At 41.8% G+C, this 21,035-nt stretch overlaps 1 protein-coding gene across 2 annotated transcripts in view; it reads left to right on the top strand.

The window, feature by feature from the left end:
- TPP2 (tripeptidyl peptidase 2) overlaps positions 1-20,531 on the top strand; it is a 77,639-nt gene extending 57,108 nt beyond the window's left edge. For both annotated transcript variants that reach the window (XM_044284652.1, XM_044284651.1), the window contains 5 exons: positions 557-653; positions 13,357-13,487; positions 16,130-16,337; positions 17,301-17,420; positions 19,573-20,531. In XM_044284652.1, coding sequence (XP_044140587.1) covers positions 557-653; positions 13,357-13,487; positions 16,130-16,337; positions 17,301-17,420; positions 19,573-19,662 — 646 coding nt within the window. In that variant the 3' untranslated portion in view covers positions 19,663-20,531. The remainder of the gene's footprint in view (positions 1-556; positions 654-13,356; positions 13,488-16,129; positions 16,338-17,300; positions 17,421-19,572) is intronic.
- The last annotated feature ends 504 nt before the right edge of the window (positions 20,532-21,035 follow it).

Genomic DNA, 21,035 nt, shown 5'->3' with positions numbered 1-21,035 from the left:
TTAACAATTTAAGGGGTGCACCAGCTGGTCAAAATGTATTGGGCACTGAGATGCCATATTTGTGGCAAAACTTGCAATTTTCAATTTGCACCGTCCCCTGCTTATTAAGAGCTTTCTGAGACGTTTTAACTCTTGACCTATTCTCTGGATAGGTCATCAGTATATGATCTTTCAGGGCCCCTCCAATCAGCTGTGTCAGAAGACAGTGATGCACTAACATTCATCGTAACTGAAAATACATTTTGAACATTTAGCACATGTTATACCTTTGCATGTATACTGCATATACTGTGTTAAGCACATGAAGATATTTATTTATTTTCTGTCCATTTCCGTTTTTTTTTTTTTTGCGGAACTATTTACTTCAATGGGACCGCAAAAATAATGAAAATGACTGTGCATTCCGTGTCCGCATGGTCGTTCCGCCAAAAAATAGAATGTGTCCTATTATTGTCAGCATTACGGACAAGGATAGGACTGTTCTATCGTGTGCATGAGCCCTTAGGCTGGGTATTGATTTTTAAGACCTAAGGAAAATTTATTGTATTTATTGCAGACTTGAAAGCAATGAAATCTTCAGTGAACTGAAAGAATCCTTTCCCAACCACCTTCCCCTGTACGTGGCAAGGCTTCATCAGCTGGATTCTGAAAAGGTAAGGTGCATTTGGTAGTATCTAAATGACACTGTAAATGTTCTACCTGCCATGTCCGCTTTACCAGAAAAACACTGTTAACATTGTGCTCTTCGTTCTACAAAGGTTTAGTTGCCCTTTTAAATGGATTGTCCAGCTGGGAAAAAAAAGTTTTGGTAAACTACTCACAAGATGCTTTGAACGAAATGACAGAATCGGCATACCTCCTCACCGATCCCGAGATTAAAGTTCTGAAGCTTGAGTCCCACTGGTCTCCTTCCTACTTCTGCTTGAACGGTCATCTCCTCCAAGCGATTATTGATCTACTCCATGTTGCACAGATAACACTTGTAACATTTAGGCTACTTTCACACTAGCGTTCGGCTGTCCGCTTGTGAGTTCCGTTTGAAGGCCCTAATGTGAGATACGTCCAGCTCTAATGCATTCTGAGTGGATGCGGATCCGCTCAGAATGCATCAGTCTGGCACCGTCTGTCCTCCCCTCAGCAGACGGACACCCGAACGCTGCTTGCAGCGTTTGGGTGTCCGCTTGGTTGTGCGGAGGCAAACTGATCCGTCCGGAGTTGCAATGGAAGTCAATGGGGGCGGATCCGTTCGAAGGTGACACAATATGGTACATTTTTCAAACGGATCCGCCCCCCATTGACTTTCAATGTAAAGTCTGGACGGATCCGTCTGAATACAAATTGTACTTAGACTTTTTTAGTAAAATATAATGCAGACGGTTACGTCTGAACGGATACCATCGTTTGCATTATAGGAGCGGATCCGTCTGTACAAATACCAGACGGATCCGCTCCGAACGCAAGTGTGAATGTAGCCTTGGGCTATACACTAGCCTTTTGCAAGCTGGTATCCTTGCTTGAAAAAAGCTAGTATATAGCCAAAACATCATATTTGTTATCTGTGTAACATGATAAATCGCATGGAATAGATGCTGATTTCACAAATTGTACTTAATACTCTTTTGCATTACTGGCTACCACGGGTGAGAGACATTGGTGCTGCTTTTAAAGTTTTTTCTGTTTTATACATTGGACCCAGTATAAATAGTAGGGGATCCATGAAGGCATGTATTTGTTAGTTTCTTGTTTTTAAATCACTGATTGATTTCCTAAAATTTGACACAGAACGGCTTTAAGATATTTCTCTTTAAAGGCTATTTACATGTTTAGGGGCATTTATTATGTTTGCATCGCACTAATTTTGAGCTAAAAATCTTTTTTTCATTTGGTCTTTTATTAACAATTTGGAGCCCTTGTCTCTTTACAGGGCTGAGATTTTCTAGTAGCATGATCTGAATTTTCACGCTGCTATGTCTGGCAGCTAGGCTGATGGGTTCCTTATCTTTAATCTCCTAAACCAGGCATCCTCAAACTGCGGCCCTCCAGCTGTGGCAAAACTACAACTCCCAGCATGCCCGAACAGCCTACAGGTATCGGCCTACGGCAGGGCATTGTGGGAGTTGTAGTTTTACAACAGCTGGAAGGCCGCAGTTTGAGGATGCCTGCCCTAAACACTCATGATCAGTAGCTCAATTCTTATCTTATAAGAATGTGGCCTAAATGAATCTTTGACCTTTCCCTTTATTGCTAAATTACTAAAAGTAGGATTTATACAGCTAGGCAAACAATTAACCCACTGTGAAAGAATGGCTCAATATTTTTAATAAAGTGCAACAGAAAAAATGTTTTTTTTAGCCTGAAATGAGTAAAATGCAATTCATAAAAAAAATGCCCCCGAAAGTGTATATAGCCTTTAATTACAATGATTTAATAAATGTGTTTAAAGGGCTTTTTCAGCAGTATTACATGTTTTTATATATGACTCACAGTGGTGTTCCAGGGCGGCTCCTGTCCATGTTGCTCTCCACTTCCTGTTCCCAGCTGACATTCATGAATTGCCAGGTGAGTTGTCTCAGCCAGTGAATGTCTGATCAGTTCTTTCCTGGCATTTCCTGCATGTCTATCTGGGACTAGGAATAGGTGAAGAGCAGTGATGGAAAGACTGCGGCAGGTGATTGTTGAGGGAGAGTATGACTACTGCTGAACGGCTCACTTTCCCTATTGATCGTCGCCGTTCTGTCTTCTGGGCGCCTATATTTATCAATTATCACTCAAAGGAGACAAATTGTCCATGCATTCCAGAGGTGATCACCAGGGGTTCAGTTGATAGTATTGGGGACCTCTGATAACATAGACATAACAAAAGAATGGTACATCACAGAGTTATTAGAATAGATGCCCTAAAATTATTACCTAGGGAATGCAAGTAGTTAATACAACAGACATGTCGGGACCGGTGACAGGTCCTCTTTAAAGGAGTTGTCAAAAATGGGCATACATTTTAAAGAAGTTGTCAGTTACTCTTGTATTCTTCGTTCTTTCTATTTAAACAAAAGTAATGTATTTTTAATTGATTAAGTTGTTCGACAGTGGCCCCTTTTCTCATATGACCTGTGACATCAGCTTCTTTGCCTGGTGTGATGACGTTCTGTTCACCAGCCTAGGGCTGTGCACGGAACTTCACTGAAGTGTGATCTGTGGGCTGTGCTTGTTGGAGGGACAGGCCACTCACCCTGTGCACGGGTCATCACTACTGATGTCTGCAGGCTTAGCTGTCTTGTCAAGATGCATTCATCCTTAGCTCAGAGCTGTCAGGCAGTCCATTCACAAGGCATCCTAATAGAAGCTAGTTGCCAAGGTTATGTGCACAGAACATCAGTAATGAGGTCTGGAAAGTGGGTGGGGCTTGTCAACAAGAAGCCACGCCCCCTATACGTTACTGAGGCAAGAATGGCTTATTAGCTTTTACAACGAATAAGCAGAAGAGGAATTCCAGTCACAGTAAATGCTAAAGGGGGAGGTGAAATACTGTACTGGAACAGGTGAAATACTTTGCCTGTATAAATGGAAGAAGCAGCAAGATGTACAGAAAGTGGCCAGGAGAGCAACCATAAGAAAGAATGTCTGTGTGAGGTCAGTAACTGGGAATTGCTGCAGCATGAGAAGATGGATCTGTGTCAGCAAAGAGGTCCAAGACAGTGCAGGGGAGGGGAAAGGCAGTCTTAGCTGACACCTCCAAATATTCATGAGAAGAACAGTCACAGTATGTTGTTGCACGCCCCCACAGCTCTGCAACTGCATGTAAACAAATGGGCCAGGGCAGTACTAGGTATGTGTGTAAATAGAAGTTTCCTTTTCTAGACCTCACTTACCTAATGTATATGTTCCTAACCATCATGTTTGCAGAGTGTTACTTTTTTTTTCCTGTAGCTCGGACAACCTCTTTAAATCTGGCATACATTCAGGTCCATAAATATTAGGATATCGACACAATTCTAACATTTTTGGCTCTATACACCACCACAATGGATTTGAAATGAAACAAACAAGATGTGCTTTAACTGCAGACTGCCAGCTTTAATTTGAGGGTAATTACATCCAAATCAGGTGAGCGGTGTAGGAATTACAACAGTTTGCATATGTGCCTCCCACTTGTTAATGGACCAAAAGTAATGGGACAATCGGCTTCTCAGCTGTTCCATGGCCAGGTGTGCGTTATTCCCTCATTATCCCATTTGCAATGAGAAGATAAAAGGTCCAGAGTTAATTTCAAGTGTGCTATTTGCATTTGGAATTTGTTGCTGTCAACTCTCAAGATGAAATCCTCAAGATGAAAGAGCTGTCACTGTCAGTGAAGCCATCATTAGGCAAAAAAAAATAAAAAATCAGAGAGATGGCAAAAACATTAGGCGTGGCCAAAACAACTGTTTGGAACATTCTTAAAAAGAAGGAGCTCACCGGTGAGCTCAGCAACACCAAAAGACCCGGTAGACCATGGAAAACAACTGTGGTGGATGACAGAAGAATCATTTCCCTGGTGAAGAAAACACCCTTCACACCAGTTGGCCAGATCAAGAACACTCTCCAGGAGGTAGGTGTATGTGTGTCAAAGTCAACAATCAAGAGAAGACCTCACCAGAGTGAATACAGAGGGTTCACTACAAGATGTAAACCATTGGTGAGCCTCAAAAACAGGAAGGTCAGATTAGAGTTTGCCAAACGACATCTAAAAAAAGCCTTCACAGTTCTGGAACAACATCCTATGGACAGATGAGACCAAGATCAACTTGTACCAGAGTGATGGGAAGAGAAGAGTTTGGAGAAGAAAAGGAACTGCTCATGATCCTAAGCATACCACCTCATTAGTGAAGCATGGTGGTGGTAGTATCATGGCGTGGGCATGTATGGCTGCTAATGGAACTGGTTCTCTTGTATTTATTGATTGTGACTGCTGACAAAAGCAGCAGGATGAATTCTGAAGTGTTTCAGGCAATATTATCTGCTCATATTCAGCCAATTGCTTCAGAACTCATTGGACGTTGCTTCACAGTGTAGATGGACAATGACCCAAAGCATCAGCAAAAGCAACCAAAGAGTTTAAGGGAAAGAAGTGGAATGTTATGCAATTGCCAAGTCAATCACCTGACCTGAATCTGATTGAGCATGCATTTCACTTACTGAAGACAAAACAGAAGGGAAAATGCCCCAAGAACAAGTAGGAACTGAAGACACTTGCAGTAGAGGTCTGGCAGAGCATCATCAGGGATGAAACCCAGCGTCTGGTGATGTCTATGCGTTCCAGACTTCAGGCTGTAATTGACTGCAAAGGGTTTGCAACCAAGTCTTAAAAAGTGAAAGTTTGATTTATGATTGTGTCCCATTACTTTTGGTCCCTTAACAAGTCGGAGGCACATATGCAAACTGTTGTAATTCCTACACCGTTCACCTGATTTGGATGTAAATACCCTCAAATTAAAGCTGACAGTCTGCAGTTAAAGCGCATCTTGTTAGTTTCATTTCAAATCCATTGTGGTGGTGTATAGAGCCAAGATTGTTAGAATTGTGTCGATGGACCGGACTGTGTATTATATGCCTATGGTTCATTTTTTTTTTTTTTTTTTTTGTATTGTTTCATAGTGATTTCATTCATGTGTTTTCTTCCTCTGCACCACCTGAAATATGTAATTTTAGGCTCCTGGGCTAAGAGGTTATGGACCTCTGGGATTATAGTGTTTGCCTATTTGTACAAAGTAATGTTTTTGGCTAATTAAGTTGCTTTGAAATTCAGAGACCTGTAAATTCACTACAGGCTAACACTGACTGTTGCGTACTGTATAATTGCATGCTTCATGCTATATCAAAGCAGATGCACTCGGCATGTACTATGCGTAATGTGATGAGAACCTGGTGGTTGGTTAATCTAAGGGAGGAAAGACAGTCCAATGATCCATTTCTAAGCAATTTTCTTTTTTTCTTACTGACCTTGTTACCCTCTTCTATAGCACTATTGGTAATGCTAAATACCCATTGTGTGTTTCTTTGCAAATCTATAGAAGAGAGGTAAAACAAAGGTAAGTTCTTCATACTGACAGTACTACCAGAAATATAGTGACTCTGCTCTAACAGATTTCCCTTTCCTGGTTTCTACATGACAACCCGCTCATGTCAGCAGAAGTAGAATATTCACAGAACTAAGAAACTTTCAAAAAATTTAATTATATATATATATATATATATATATATATATATATATATATATATATATATATATATATATATATATATTTATTTTTGTTTTTTTTAGAAACAGTCCAACATCCTAAGACTTAATTATATTTTTGTTCATCCTGTGATGGTAGCCGTTCCATTCCTATCTATGGGATTTTTTTATGTTTTATATTTACTTTCTAGAGTTTTATATAGTTTGTGGCAAACTATATATATATATATATATATATATATATATATATATATATATATATATATATATATATATATATATTAATTTTTTTAAAAGGGCCATAGCACGAAACTGATTTATCACCTACATGCAGGATAGGTGAAGAATCCCCAGCAGGGCATTGAGGGGTCACAAAGTCCCTACTCTGAATGGGGACCTTTCTATGGGGCTCATGTAGACAGCACTCTGTCACCATTAAAGTGAATAGAGCGATAGACCCTCATACGCACGATTGCTCCATTGTGAGCTGCACATGGGGACTCCTCATTCTTGGGATCGTGGCAAGTCCCAGTGCTTGCTGCTTTTATCACTTCTCCTGTGCTAGGCGATAAATAATTTTCCTGGATAACTCCAGGTAAAGCCGATACACTTGTGAGATGCCTAGTGCACGGCCTTGGTTGTCTTTAAATCCCTGTGTCATGCACTGCCCCTTCGACAGTCCCTGCCCAAGGCATAAAAAAAAAAAACTGACAAAACATCTGAACATTGAACAGTTGTCTGGTTTATTTTTTTCAAAAATGTAAACATTTTATATAAAACATACCCAAATTTTAATCTGAAATGAAGGTTGAAAACTCTGCATGTATTTGCTTTATATAACAGTTTCCATGCATGTGCCTTACCCCCTTTTCTTAACCTATTTTAATCCTGGATGTACACGTTCTATATTTCATGCCTTTCATTAACCACAACATATGTACCGTGGTGCTTGAAAGTTTGTGAAACCTTAAAGGGACTCTGTCACCACTTTCTAACCCCCACTTTTTTAACTATCGTTTTATTCATGGTGCCCTTCTGATTACAGTTGTCATCTTATATGTTAGATCTGCGGTGCCGTTTAGGTAAAAAATCGATTTATATCACCTGTCAATCAGCTAGATAAGGTGCCCAGGGCGTTCCTCTCCTCTTGAATCTGCCGCCTGCCGCCGCCGCCGTTGGTGCCCAGCTCCTCCCCCGGTCTCGTCAGCGCTGCCTCAAACAACACAGATCCGCCTCCGGCTCTCCCTCAATGCCCCCTCCTTTTTTTCGGAAATCTCGCCCGTGCGTACGCATCCTTTCGGCATCATCGCTCTAAGTTCGCGTTATGCGCATGCGCGAGAAAAGGATGCGTACGCACGGGCGCAGGCCTGTGCGCACACGCGAGATTTCCGAAAAAAAGGAGGGGGCATTGAGGGAGAGCCGGAGGCGGATCTGTGTTGTTTGAGGCAGCGCTGACGAGACCGGGGGAGGAGCTGGGCACCAACGGCGGCGGCGGCAGGCGGCAGATTCAAGAGGAGAGGAACGCCCTGGGCACCTTATCTAGCTGATTGACAGGTGATATAAATCGATTTTTTACCTAAACGGCACCGCAGATCTAACATATAAGATGACAACTGTAATCAGAAGGGCACCATGAATAAAACGATAGTTAAAAAAGTGGGGGTTAGAAAGTGGTGACAGAGTCCCTTTAAGAATTTTCTATATTCTGCATAAATTTGACTTCAGATTTTCAAGTCCTAAAAATAGATAACGTTAACTAAATCAAATAAACAAATCAAACATACTAGACTTGGTCGTTTATTATTGAGGAAAATGATCCAATATCAAATGAGTGACCAAAGTATGTGAATATTTTGGATTAATACAGAATTCTACAGATCGGGTGGCTCACCTGTCCGCTCTCATGTATGAGGTGCTCAGGTCTATTTGATTCACCCAGTCAGAAGGAGAAGGAATATATCAATATATGAAAAACACTCAGATATACACAGTGGTATAATAGGAGCTTTAATGTACAAAGAGCAATAAACCAAATTAAAAACACAAATGAATAGATGTATAAAAACCCAAATAAAATATATTTAATTTTATTTTTTTAAAGCACATCAAGTTCATACACTTTGTGTAATTATTAAAACACTTGAAGCTTCTTGAATCAGATAAAAGTACATATCGAGAATCCACTGCAGTGGCTAGTGGGAATACTGCTTCAAAAATAGTCCCTCAAAAATATCATAAAAATCAGGGGATGTTTTCAAACATCTGTTGCAACAATGTAATAAATCAGTGTACATCCAGAGCAGGGGTTCAAAGTTCCCAATAATCTCCTCATAGAATGCAAATTAATCTTGGTGTCTCATGGAACGCAATACAGGGATCAAAAATTGTCATAGATATAGATAGATAGAGAGATATATATATATATATATATATATATATATATATATATATATATATATATCTATCTATCTATCTATCTCTTCACAAAACCATAATCAAGTGTTGTTGCACTGCGCAGATAAGGTGCTATAGTGTGCAGAGAAGGTGCTGTAGTAACTAAGCCCAGTTTATTCGTAGGGTACTGTCAACATTTTCCAGTTCATTCAGAAATCAAAGATATGCCGCACATGGTGTTCCATTGGCAATTACACCCTGAACCCAGTTACTGTTCTGTCGCTCTTGGTACCTCACTCTGATTGTAAGTTCGGTCTTCTGTCCCGATCGCGCTTGCAGCGTCCCACGTGGTGCCTGTAGTACTAGCGTCTCACTGGGTGGGGGAACGTTCACGTCCCAGTTAATGAATTTGTAGGGGCACAGACCAGTGAAGACAGGTGCCGATAGCTAGAGTGGTACAGGCTCAGGGGTTTAGATCATATATAGTCCAAATTTGTAAATGCGGGTACAATTGTGAAACGTTTAGGATTAGCAGATAATTTAAAGGTGAAATTAGAGTGAGGTGTTTTCAATCAATGGATTGACAGGTGTGAGTCAAAGTCTGATCTTTACAACACATTTGTGGAAGTTTATTATGACAAGAACAAAGGAGAATTCTGAGGACATCAGAAGAAGAGTTATTAATGCTCATTGGGCTGGAAAAGATTACAAAAACATCTAAAGAGTTTGGACTTCACCAATTGAGTCACAGATTGTGTACAGATGGATTAAATTCAAGACCATTACTATCCTCCTCAAGAGTTGTTGACCCACAAAGATCACACCATGCCATGATGGCAGGGCTGGTGTCATTTGGGGGGTGGGGCCTCATCCGGCGTTTAAGGGCACCTGGTGGGACGCTGGCAAGCTGGTCTTTTTGCTTGGCAGGACACAGGCTGGGTAAGTGCTGTTTGTCACTTCTTACAGGGCCTAACCTTCCCCCTCTTCCTCATTTAGGACGGCAGGTCATTATGTCCTGGCCCAGACCCCAGCTCCTTAAGCAGGCAGTCCCTTTTGTGCATCGTGTCGTGCAAAATTTCCATCCCCTCAATCAGACTCGCTCTGCTTTGCATGTGCTGCCCCACCATCAAGTGGCTCAGCACCAAACCCAATGGTCCCTGCTGCCCTGCCTATGGTAGAACCCGAATTGGCGCATTCCCTGTCTAGGGTGGTACAGGATGTCTCCAATACTAATAAATCCATTGTGGAAATATTAGGGCGTTTGTCGGCAAGGCAGTCCTCTGAGCGGTCCCACTCTGGGGATCATGGGGCACATGCCCATCACGGCCGTCCCGCAAAACCGGCCAGAACATCCTCCCCCAAAAGGGTGTCTGTGTCTCTCGTTTCTTTGGCCTCTCCTCCTCCTGCTAGAGAGTCTCACGCTGACGTGTCCTCAGTGAAAGAGGCATGTTCTGAGGTGAGGGGTCATATGAGGATGTTGTCTCGCCGAAGGGTCAGTCGTCCAAACTGTCCTCCATGGTGGACAATCTTATTACAGTGGTTATCGAAACATTGCAGGTTGAGGATCTCGCACCGTCATCTGCCACCTTGGGTTTTTCCTTTAGAAGGTCCCGTCGCTCGCACAAGTGTTTCCCCAACCACCAGGAGTTTGAATCCTATCTTTCCAAGGAGTGGAATTTTCCTGATAGAAAACGTCCTTTATCCATTTCTGGAGGATTTGACTAAGAAGTGGACGCTCCAGTTTTCTGCTTGGCTAAACATACTACCTTGCCAATTTGCGGATGGGGCTTCTTTCTCTGATATCAGAGATAAGAAACTGGAAGCGTTTGCAAAATCTTCCTTTGAGGTAGTAGGCACAGCGCTGCAACCGGTATTTGCCTCTACATGGATGGGCAAGATCGGGTCCGAGGGACTGCCCATCATGCTCATGGCACGCGTCTCTAGTCACCCTTCTCGCCGACAAACCCTGGCATCTTCCTCTTCGAGAGGACCTCCTGTCGCAGGGGCCGATCTTCCACCCGAATTTAGGGTCGCTACATTAAACGGCATGGCTGTTGAAGTTGCCGTACTCTAGGCTCGGGGTTTCTCTGATGCGGTGGTCCAGACCATGATTCGGGCCAGGAAACCATTGTCTTCCAGGATCTACCATCGGACGTGGAAGTCCTAATTTAATTGGTGCGAGCGGTATCAGCTGACTCCCGTTCTGTTCTCTTTTGCCGCAACTTTTGTCTTTCCTGCAGTCGGGCATGGACTTGGGGTTGGCTCTCGGTTCCCTCAAAAGGCAGGTTTCGGCTCTCCATTCTTTTTCAGTGGATTTTTGGCTTCACTTACAGCGGACTCTTCTCCAGGGGGTGGCGCATGCAGCTCCCTCTTTCCCTTATCCTTGGGATCTTAATATACTACTCAATGCTCGATAGTCTTCTCCGTTTGAGCATTTGCAGCAGGTGTCGCTTCGCTTTCTGTCTTACAAGGAGGTGTTTTTGGTGGCAATTACTTCCATCCGTAGGGTGTTGGAACTCGCGGCTCTTTCTTGTCCGTCGCCTTTTATGATCCTCCATCAGGATAAGGTGGTCCTTCACCCTGTTCAGTCCTTCCTGCCTAAAGTGGTGTCGGCATTCGATCTAAATAAGGAGATTATTCTCCCTTCATTTTGTCCGGATCCTTCTCATCCTAGGGAGCAGTCTCTCCACACTCTGGATTTGGTATGAGCCGTTCGAGTCTGTCTGTCCCAGATGTCATCTTTCCGGCGGACTGATTTCCTGTTTGTGATTCCAGAGGGGTCAAGACTGGCGTCGTCTAAGTCTTCCATCCCCCGATTTGGATTTGTTTGGCCATTGGGGAAGCGTACCGTATTAAATACCGGGTCCCACCCTTCCGGGTGACTGCTCATTCGGCTCAGACAGTGGGGGCCTCTTGGGCGGTGCATCATGGGGCTTCGGCCCTTCGGGTATGCAAGGCGGCTACCTGGTCATCTTTGCACACTTTTTCTAAGTTTTACTGGGTGCACACCTTTTGCTTCTTCTGAAGGTTCTCTGGGGAGTAGAGTTTTGCAGATGGCGGTTCTCTGATGGGAAGGGTGCTTGTTATGCCCACCCTTGGGGACTGCTCTGTAACGTCCCATGGTCAAGCCTGTGTCCCCCAATGATACGGATGAGAATTAGATTTTTGTACTTGCCGTAAAATCTTTTTCTCTTCCGTTCATTGGGGGGACACAGCTCCCACCCATTCTTTTGTTTAGGGGCCTTTTCTGGCCTGTGTGGTTCTGGGTTTGTACATGGTGTGTTAATTTTTTTTTTTTTTTTTTTTTTTTTTTTTTGTCTTGCTTCTCCTACTGCTTTTGCACTAACTGATTAAGATTAGTCCCTGTAGGAAGAGTTATAGCTGACGGGGAGGAGCTTATACTTTTTGTGCTTAGTGTCCGCCTCCTAGCGGCACAGCTATACCCATGAAAGGTGGAATCTAATTTGTAGCTGTTGACAAATTAGCTAGTTTTCCTTTTACACCAGTTTTATAGTCGTCGTCCCCCCGTCACCCAATGTGTTGTGGATGAATGAGACCAAAGTAGAATTTTCTGGTTTAAAGAGCGTCTTTCAGCATGATCTACCTTACTAAACTAGGGTTGATTATGTAGCTTGCATGGAGGTGGAGAAATTAACACTTTTATCGTTAAGCAAATCATCAGTTGGAACACTAAGGCGTGGACTTGTAGCACTGCTGAAGCTATGCTGCTAGTATTCATACCTCACCTTCAGCTTTGACTGATGGGGCTAATAATTGTGTCTGCCGCTGTGACACACCGCTGTGGTGGTCCAGTGCTATATATGCTATATGGAGTTACTGGTATCAGTGGAGCGAGCACTCTGCAGGAAGGAGAGAGTGCTTACCTTTCCATCCTGCCAGCTGCAGCGCTCCTCCGCTGTGTGTCATGCTGCTGGCGCCTCAACTTTCAGCTGGGCTGACACGCCGGCAGCATCACATACAGCAGAGTAGCGCTGCAGCTGGAAGGATGACAAAGACCTGTGTTTGGAGAAACTTTGCATTCCAGCATAAAAACCTCATCCCATCTCTGAAACAGGAAGGTGGTAGTATCATGGCTTGGGCCTGTTTTGCTGCATCTGGACCAGGATGATGTACCATTGATGGAACAATGAATTCTGACTTCTACCAGCAAATTCTAAAGGAAAATGTCAGGACATCTGTCTGAGCTGAATCACAGGAGAACTTGGGTCATGCAGCAAGACAACAACCCTAAGCACGCAAGTTGGTCTACCAAGAATAGTTAATGAAGAAAGAAGTGAACGTTTTGGAATGGTCACGTCAAAGTCCTGACCTTAATTAGAAATGTTGTGGAAGGACCAGAAACTAGGAGTTCATGGAACGAAATCCACCCACATAAGAGTTGAAGCTGTTTTTTGTACGGAGGAATGGGCTAAAATTCCTCCAAGTCTAATATTTTGACTCGTTTGACTTGATTATCTTTATATAATGTTAGGACATGTGTGAAAATGTGATGTCGTTTTAGGTCAAATTTATGCCGAAAAATTACTTTCAAGCACCACTATGTAGTTATGGAATACTGGCGCTAACAGTGTTACTGCATATTTTTTGCATGAGAATGTTGTATGCCAGTCTGTATCTTATAACGTAGTAGTTTGTAAGTGGCTTCTTATGGGTTCACATATAAGAATTTTAACTTAATTTTAATTACATTTTTCTAATCTGCGTTTTTGTTTGTTTCATTTCAGGAGCGCATCAAACTTATCAATGAAATTGTTTCCGCTGCTGCTGATGTCATCTCTAGAATTGACCAGACTTCTCTAGCGTTTTTCTTTGCCATGAAGACTGATCCACGACCAGATGCAGCCACTATAAAAAAGTACCTAACCAGTAAATATTTAGTTTTATTGACCTTTTGTGCTATCTGTACGCAAAAGACTATTCTGTTTATGGCAATATTTGTAGCCCTAGTATTTTAATGTTTTTATGCCCTGGGTATTCAGTGTGTATGGAGAGTGTACTCTCACATGGCTCTTGGCCGTAGGTTCACATAGTTTTCTGGTGCTATTTTACCACAGCAGCCAGATGTGTAAATGGGAATTGGTGATTTTTGATTTCCAGACTTCTTTGCTAAATGTGGTGGATTTAAAGGCCTGTTAGCAAAAGCAGGATCTTGGGCTACTTTCACACTTGCGGCAGGACGGATCCGGCATGCTGTTCATCCTGTTGGATCCATCCTTCCGCTATTTCGCCGTGCCGCCGCTCCGTCCCCATTGACACCTCCTGCCGCAAGTGTGAAAAAAGCCTTAGAGGATCATTTATCAAACTGGTGTAAAGTAGAACTGGCTTAGATGCCCATAGCAACCAATCAGATTCCTCCTTTCATTTTCTAAAGGAGCTGTCAAAAATGAAAGGTGGAATCTGGTTGCTATTCGTAATTAAGCCAGTTCTACTTTATACCAGATTGATAAATAACCAGCTTAGTTTTTGTAAGTAGTAAAATCCATGTGTTTTTCAAAAAAAAAAAAATTAAATGCTAAATATTACTTTTCTAGGATCAGACCAGATTTGTCCAAATTCTGTGGACTTTATTAATTTATTTTTCTTTGGTTATTTTTGTACGTTTTTGCAGCTGCATGTTAAATTGAAAGATTGAGTAGGTAGCATTCTTTCAGCAGCAGTCTTTCAAATGTGTTGTCTGGGTGCTTAATATTGGTCATAGCCTCAGGATAGGTCATCAGTATCAGATCGGTGGGGGTCTGACTCGGGGCACACCCGCTCATCAGCTGTTTGAAGAGGCCGCAGCACTCTTCCTAGGCCAGTGATGATATCGCATTCAATTCCCGGTCAAGTGGATGGAGCTAAGCTGCAATACCAGTCACAGACACTATCCAATGTATGGCACTGTTCTCCGTACACTGCAAGGAGGCCGCAGTGCTTACCGGAGCGCCATGGCCTCTTGAAACAGCTCATCAGTATCAGATCGGACCCCCACCAATCTGATACTGATGAACGATCCTGACGATAGGTCATCAATATCAAACATCCGGAAAACCATTTTAAAGGGAATCTATCAGCACAAATCCCCTTTAATGTCCAGTAAACGGTGAATAGCATTTTATCTAAATACTCACCCTCGTTCCTCCACAGTGCATCAACTCCTCTTTGAGTCCTCTTCCTTCTGTGCGTGTGCAAGGCAGTCCTCGCAGTGTATTACACTGTCTGTTTGCGGACGCCCAGCAGGGGAACAGGAGTGAGCATTAAGAAAAGCTTCCTTAACACTATTCAGATTACTGTAGTCTTTAGGGGATTTCTGTATGGAGAGATTTCCTTTAAGCCTTTCTTTGCATAGAACTGTAACGCAGTCAATTAACCTGTTGCCTTTTTCATTGCTGACATTATTTTCACACATTTATTTATTATTTCATTTTCACACATTATTTGAAGAGTCTCGTTCACTTTAGAGCCCTTTTATGCTGCACAGTATTCTTTTGGCTTTGACATGTGTATGTACACTATATACACTCACCTAAAGAATTATTTGGAACACCATACTAATACGGTGTTGGACCCCCTTTTGCCTTCAGAACTGCCTTAATTCTACGTGGCATTCATTCAACAAGGTGCTGATAGCATTCTTTAGAAATGTTGGCCCATATTGATAGGATAGCATCTTGCAGTTGATGGAGATTTGAGGGATGCACATCCAGGGCACGAAGCTCCCGTTCCACCACATCCCAAAGATGCTCTATTGGGTTGAGATCTGGTGACTGTGGGGGCCATTTTAGTACAGTGAACTCATTGTCATGTTCAAGAAACCAATTTGAAATGATTCGAGCTTTGTGACATGGTGCATTATCCTGCTGGAAGTAGCCATCAGAGGATGGGTACATGGTGGTCATGAAGGGATGGACATGGTCAGAAACAATGCTCAGGTAGCCCGTGGCATTTAAACGATGGCCAATTGGCACTAAGGTTATTTCAGTCAACGTTGCTCTTCTATCAGCTTGAATCAGTCGGCCCATTCTCCTCTGACCTCTAGCATCAACAAGGCATTTTCGCCCACAGGACTGCCGCATACTGGATGTTTTTCCCTTTTCACACTATTCTTTGTAAACCCTAGAAATGGTTGTGCGTGAAAATCCCAGTAACTGAGCAGATTGTGAAATACTCAGACCGGCCCGTCTGGCACCAACGACCATGCCACGCTCAAAATTGCTTTAATCACCTTTCATTCCCATTCTGACATTCAGTTTGGCGTTCAGGAGATTGTCTTTACCAGGACCCCAACCCTACATGCATTGAAGCAACTGCCATGTGATTGGTTGACTAAATAATCGCATTAATGAGAAATAGAACAGGTGTTTCTAATAATTCTTTAGGTGAGTGTATGTTTGTGTATGTATGTATGTATATATTACACATTCACTGATCTAGTTTTTTAGATCTCCCCTGATATCTTTATTTACTGAGGATACATTTTTGAGTTCCAGCCTTTCGTTTATTATGCCATTTTTCCAGTGACATGGACAAGCAGAAAAATACCCTAATTGATGCCATGTGTAGAAAAGGCTGTGCCCTGGCAGATAAAGTGCTCCACCTTCAGTCCAAGGAGGGTGCTGCTTCATCTGATGCTGATGGAAGAGAAGATGATCATGAGGTTGCTTTGGAAGCCTTAAACGAAACTTACTGGGAAGTGACTAAATGGGCTGACGTATATGACTCCAAGGTAATGTTAGCGAATTCTCCTCGTGGACAATTAGATTCTCTCTCACACTCATAGGGAAGCAGCATATATGCTGCAGTTTGGAAGGGCCGCCTATGGGCCCCATATTAGAGGTAATTAGAGATGAGCGAATTTCATATTTTTTTAATTCATTCACACTTCGTTTGGCGTTACGAATTTAGTTACCACGGACCATAACGCAATTCTATGACGGAATGCCTTTAGAGGCATTCCGTTATTTATTCCATCATAATTGAAGTCTATGGTCTGCAAAATAGATCCGTCCCGTTATGCAGGGGATCTCTAGAGGTAATATAGAATTATTCTACTTTCATTACAATTTATTACATTTACTAAACCCTGTTTAGAGTGAGAGAGACTGTGCTGTACATGCACCTGAATTTAAAAGTAAAATTATATTTAATAATAAACCTGGACTGAATGGGAATATGTATTTATCAAAGGCAAGAAAAGTCAGAATGTAATTTATTTGAATGGACATGTATGATTTTACTTTTACTACTTGTAGTAGACCTTTTCTTCAATTCAGGCTTCCCCCTCCCTCACAACCTTGGAAGTGTTGTCCCACTATTACCCATCACCACCACTCCTGACGTGTCTGATTTATTAAATGTGTATTACTTGGGTAGAGAATGTTTTCTTATAACCCTGGGTTGTGCTGCTAGTCTGTTATACCTACTAGAAATGTAAATTGACATCTGGGTGTGACCAGTTGGGAGGGAGCTGCCCAATCAGTAACACCCAGTTGTTAGTGTATTCATATTGAGGATAGTATTTATGTGCTGGTAGTTTTGTTCCTTTATGTCTTGAATGAAGAATGGCCAGTGTAGTGCCAGCCATGACCCTGATGGACTAAACGTTTTACAAGTTCTGTTAAACTTTCATATCTCTGTGCACTGTGCTTGCGTAGAGCTAGAATAGTAGTTTTCTGTTTTCTCTCTGAAGGTGTTACCATTTGTCTATAAACATGCTTTGGCGAATAAATTATATGGACGAGGCATAAAATCGGCAACAAAGATAGCAGAGGAGAAGCCAACTAAAGAAAACTGGAAAAACTGTGTCCAGGTGAGTTAAATCTACATTTTCCCAATATTTGAACCTTATTGGCAGGGGCAGGACTGGCTATACACCCTACAGGGAAATCTCCTGGTTGGCCGATGTCCAAGGGGCTGCCCAATCGGGCCTCATGGAGGCAGGCCAGGTACTTAAGGATCAGATGCTCCCAGCATTAATTAATGCTAGGAGCATCTGGTACTTATGCACCTGACAGCATCCATAGCTTCCTTCCTGAATTCAACTGTATCACCATTCTTAGTATGGTGATAGGGCAGTATTTTATGCTGCACTGTGGTATTTGGTTTTGCTGGAGCGGTATGCTGTGCTGCACTACAGTATTGCTTGTCCCGCCTACTTCTATTGTCCCTGCCCACTTGCGGCTTGTGTTGGCCCTGCCTACTTGTGTTGCCCCTTGTTCTGTCAATTTGGACTTTTAGTTTTTTTTTTTTTTTTTTTCAGGGTCACTTTAAGTTCCCAGTTCGCTCCTGTTTATAGGGCTAAGCCTTAGAGCTGCAGAGAAATGCTAAATGAATCCACTGTGCTAAATCAGGATCTAAATAGTCATTACTATAGATTACTAGAAAGTCTTGACATCTATAGTTATATCCTCATATGGCATATTAATGTATATGTCTGTGAGGTGAGAGATTAGTCCCCCAGACTGACCAGTATCTTGTATTTGAAGTGAAGCGATCAGCTCCCTACATGTACGGAGGAAGTGGTCACTCGCGAGCGCAGCAGACACAATAGCCATCAGGTTTTTTATATTTTAAACAGCAGAGACCCGGGTCTAATGTGTTATGCCGATTGCAGACATTTAAACCCTCAGATGCTGTGCTCAATTGTGACCATGGCATCTGAGAGGTGAAAATCCAGGAGCACTGCCCAGAACAGCTTTCTCTTGCCAAGACTGGGGAAGCTGTTTCTTGGTATTGATGGGCCGGAGCTGACTGGAGGCTCCGTTGCCTATCACAGGCATATTCCAATGTAGGCCTGGAGGTGGCAGGACTACATTGGAAAATATAGCATTTTCTATTCAGCAATGAATGAAGTTCCATTGCTAAATAGAAATGGAAATCTGATGATTGCATGTTAGGCCCTTGAGGGCCTAAAAAAAGTAAAAAGATGACGTTTTTAAAAATATAAAGATTAAAATCACCTCTTTCCCCAGAATAAAAATAAATAAATATCATAGGCATCATCACATCCTAAAATGTCTGAACTGTTAAAATACATATGTATTTATCCAATAATGTGAATGCCGTACCAGAAACAAACAAAAAAATTGCAGATTTTTTATTTATTTTTTTTGTTTTCCAATTCCAATCTATTTGAATTTTTTTCCCAGCTTCCAACTACATTGTATACAATAGTAAGTGGTGCCATAAAAAATGACATCTTGACCCGCAAATATATGTAGGGACAGTCATGTTTTCTAGTACGCTTTATTAGGCAAATGTACAATTTCACTAGAAAGTGCCGGTAAAGTGTCCTCTTAGCAACCCCCTATTTCTGTGGAAGGAGAATCAGTCAGACCACTACCTGTAGGAAGCATGGGTAGGCTTCACAGACACTCGCATTGCTCCAGACACTGCCTCATTTTGTCTTTGGTAAAATAAAGCCTAATTTTACCAAGTTCCCTGTCCATCTGTCAGCGCCGATTGCTGCAGCACTGTTCTCCCCTAAGTAATCATGGAAGTGCTGGGCAGGTAATGGCACTGCAGCGATACCAATGGACACGTCTGGCGCTTGCGCAGATACAGGGGATTTCGCTGTCTGTGCTTATGCCAGATGCGTTCATTTGATGTTTAGCATAGAAGGTATCCAGGAGCAGCGGTCACCGCAGTCTTGTAGCCCATGGATGGTGAGTAAATTTACTTCGCTGACATTGGGGCAGCCGGGGGCCTCCATTAGGACAGCTGGCCAACAGTGTACAGCATTATGTACCGGTATATGGCACTTTGATACATTATATTGAAAATCGGGCAACCTCTTTAATAGTATTAAGAAATAAAGTATGCATGTCCAAACGTGTACGATTCATGAGCAAATTGTAGCCATTCCCCCTGTTCTAAAGCTCACTTTCACCATTACGGATGCACTGAAGCCAGAAATCCTTCATCTTTCTCTTACCTGCAATGTTTCTTTCATTTTTACGCAGCTGATGAAGTTGCTTGGATGGACCCATTGTGCATCTTTTACAGAAAACTGGATCCCAGTCATGTATCCTCCAGATTACAGTATTTTCTAAAATCCCACTGACAACTAAAACTGTTTTCTACAAGTCTTATAACTGGGGATATTTAGAGCTGTGTATGATTTTTAGGTTGTTTTTTTTCTAACGCATGTTATTTGTTGATGTAAGACATCTGTTACTCTGTGTATTTATCTGCCAATTCACCTTTGTGCTTCATAGTGTGAGGTATTTGGATGGGTATGATTTTTGCATGCCTAGTTGGGTATTTTAAACAGAAGAGCAGGCTTTTACAGCTGGCATATTTTAACATTTTATGTTTAGGTTATCAATGCCTTAATCATCTAGAATAAGTCAGTTTATTTATTGGTTACAGGAGATTACATCCCATCAGCTACTTACGGTGAAGGTCGCCATTTTGCTGCCGAATCAAAATTGGCGAGAATTCAGCCATTAAATTTAGCTGGTAAAGGCGCAGCATATGGATTTGTCGCCACTGTAAGCAACTGATGACATTTATCATAGTACAGGTTACACTTCCAACAAGTGAACAGGTTTTCTTTTAAGATCAACGAATTTTATACAAAAGGGACAATCAAATTAGATTTTTGAACACAATGGAAATTTTTGTCCTTCCATGTTTGAGTAGTTCTGCTTTTACAAGTCTTTTTTGCATTTACACAATTATGTATGAAAAGAAATTGCTTAACACGTGTAGACATCAGAGAAGTTTATTCAAGCAATAGTGTGGAAGGCATTGAATGCTCTTTATTCAGGTATACTGTAAAGCTATACATATGTTTATCAACAGAAATATGTAAAATAAAGACGAAGCCACCGTGCACACAACAAAATGTAACAAATTCCAGTATCTAGTTGTTGTTGTTTTTTACATTAATTACATGAATTATAAAATTATCATGGCATCTCTGTTCCTGTGTATTTTTTCTCAAATAACCTGTTAAACATATTGGCACTAATAAGCATGTCTACAAAGTAATGAGAATTTATTAAAACGAAAGCAATGGAAAGTTGCCCTTATCAACCTGTCATCCACATTCTCTCCCTTTCCCCTGGTTGAACTTCATGGTTCTAGGATTTTTTTTCAACCGTACTATATGACCACTCCTATTCTAGGCCGACCCTTTGGAAAATGTAAGCCGCAGTGTAAGCTCTGGGTAACTCCTCTACTTTTTCCTTTACATACTACCCCAAGGTTGTTCTTTTTTTTTTTTTTCCCCATGTCTCGTCTGTATATTTATGGCTGCAGATATTTTTAACTCAGAAATAGGCAAGTGAAAGTTTTAGTTCTTTTCACTCAAGATACATGTTGAAAAATGTGAGTACCACTTTATATGGTTGGTTCAGTCATCTAAATCTCCCCAATTTTGAAAAGGTACATTATAAAGTAAGACATGGCAGTTATCTTA

Source organism: Bufo gargarizans, chromosome 3, assembly GCF_014858855.1.
Source record: "Bufo gargarizans isolate SCDJY-AF-19 chromosome 3, ASM1485885v1, whole genome shotgun sequence".
Taxonomy (NCBI): domain Eukaryota; kingdom Metazoa; phylum Chordata; class Amphibia; order Anura; family Bufonidae; genus Bufo; species Bufo gargarizans.
This window is presented reverse-complemented; position numbering and strand designations above follow the sequence as displayed.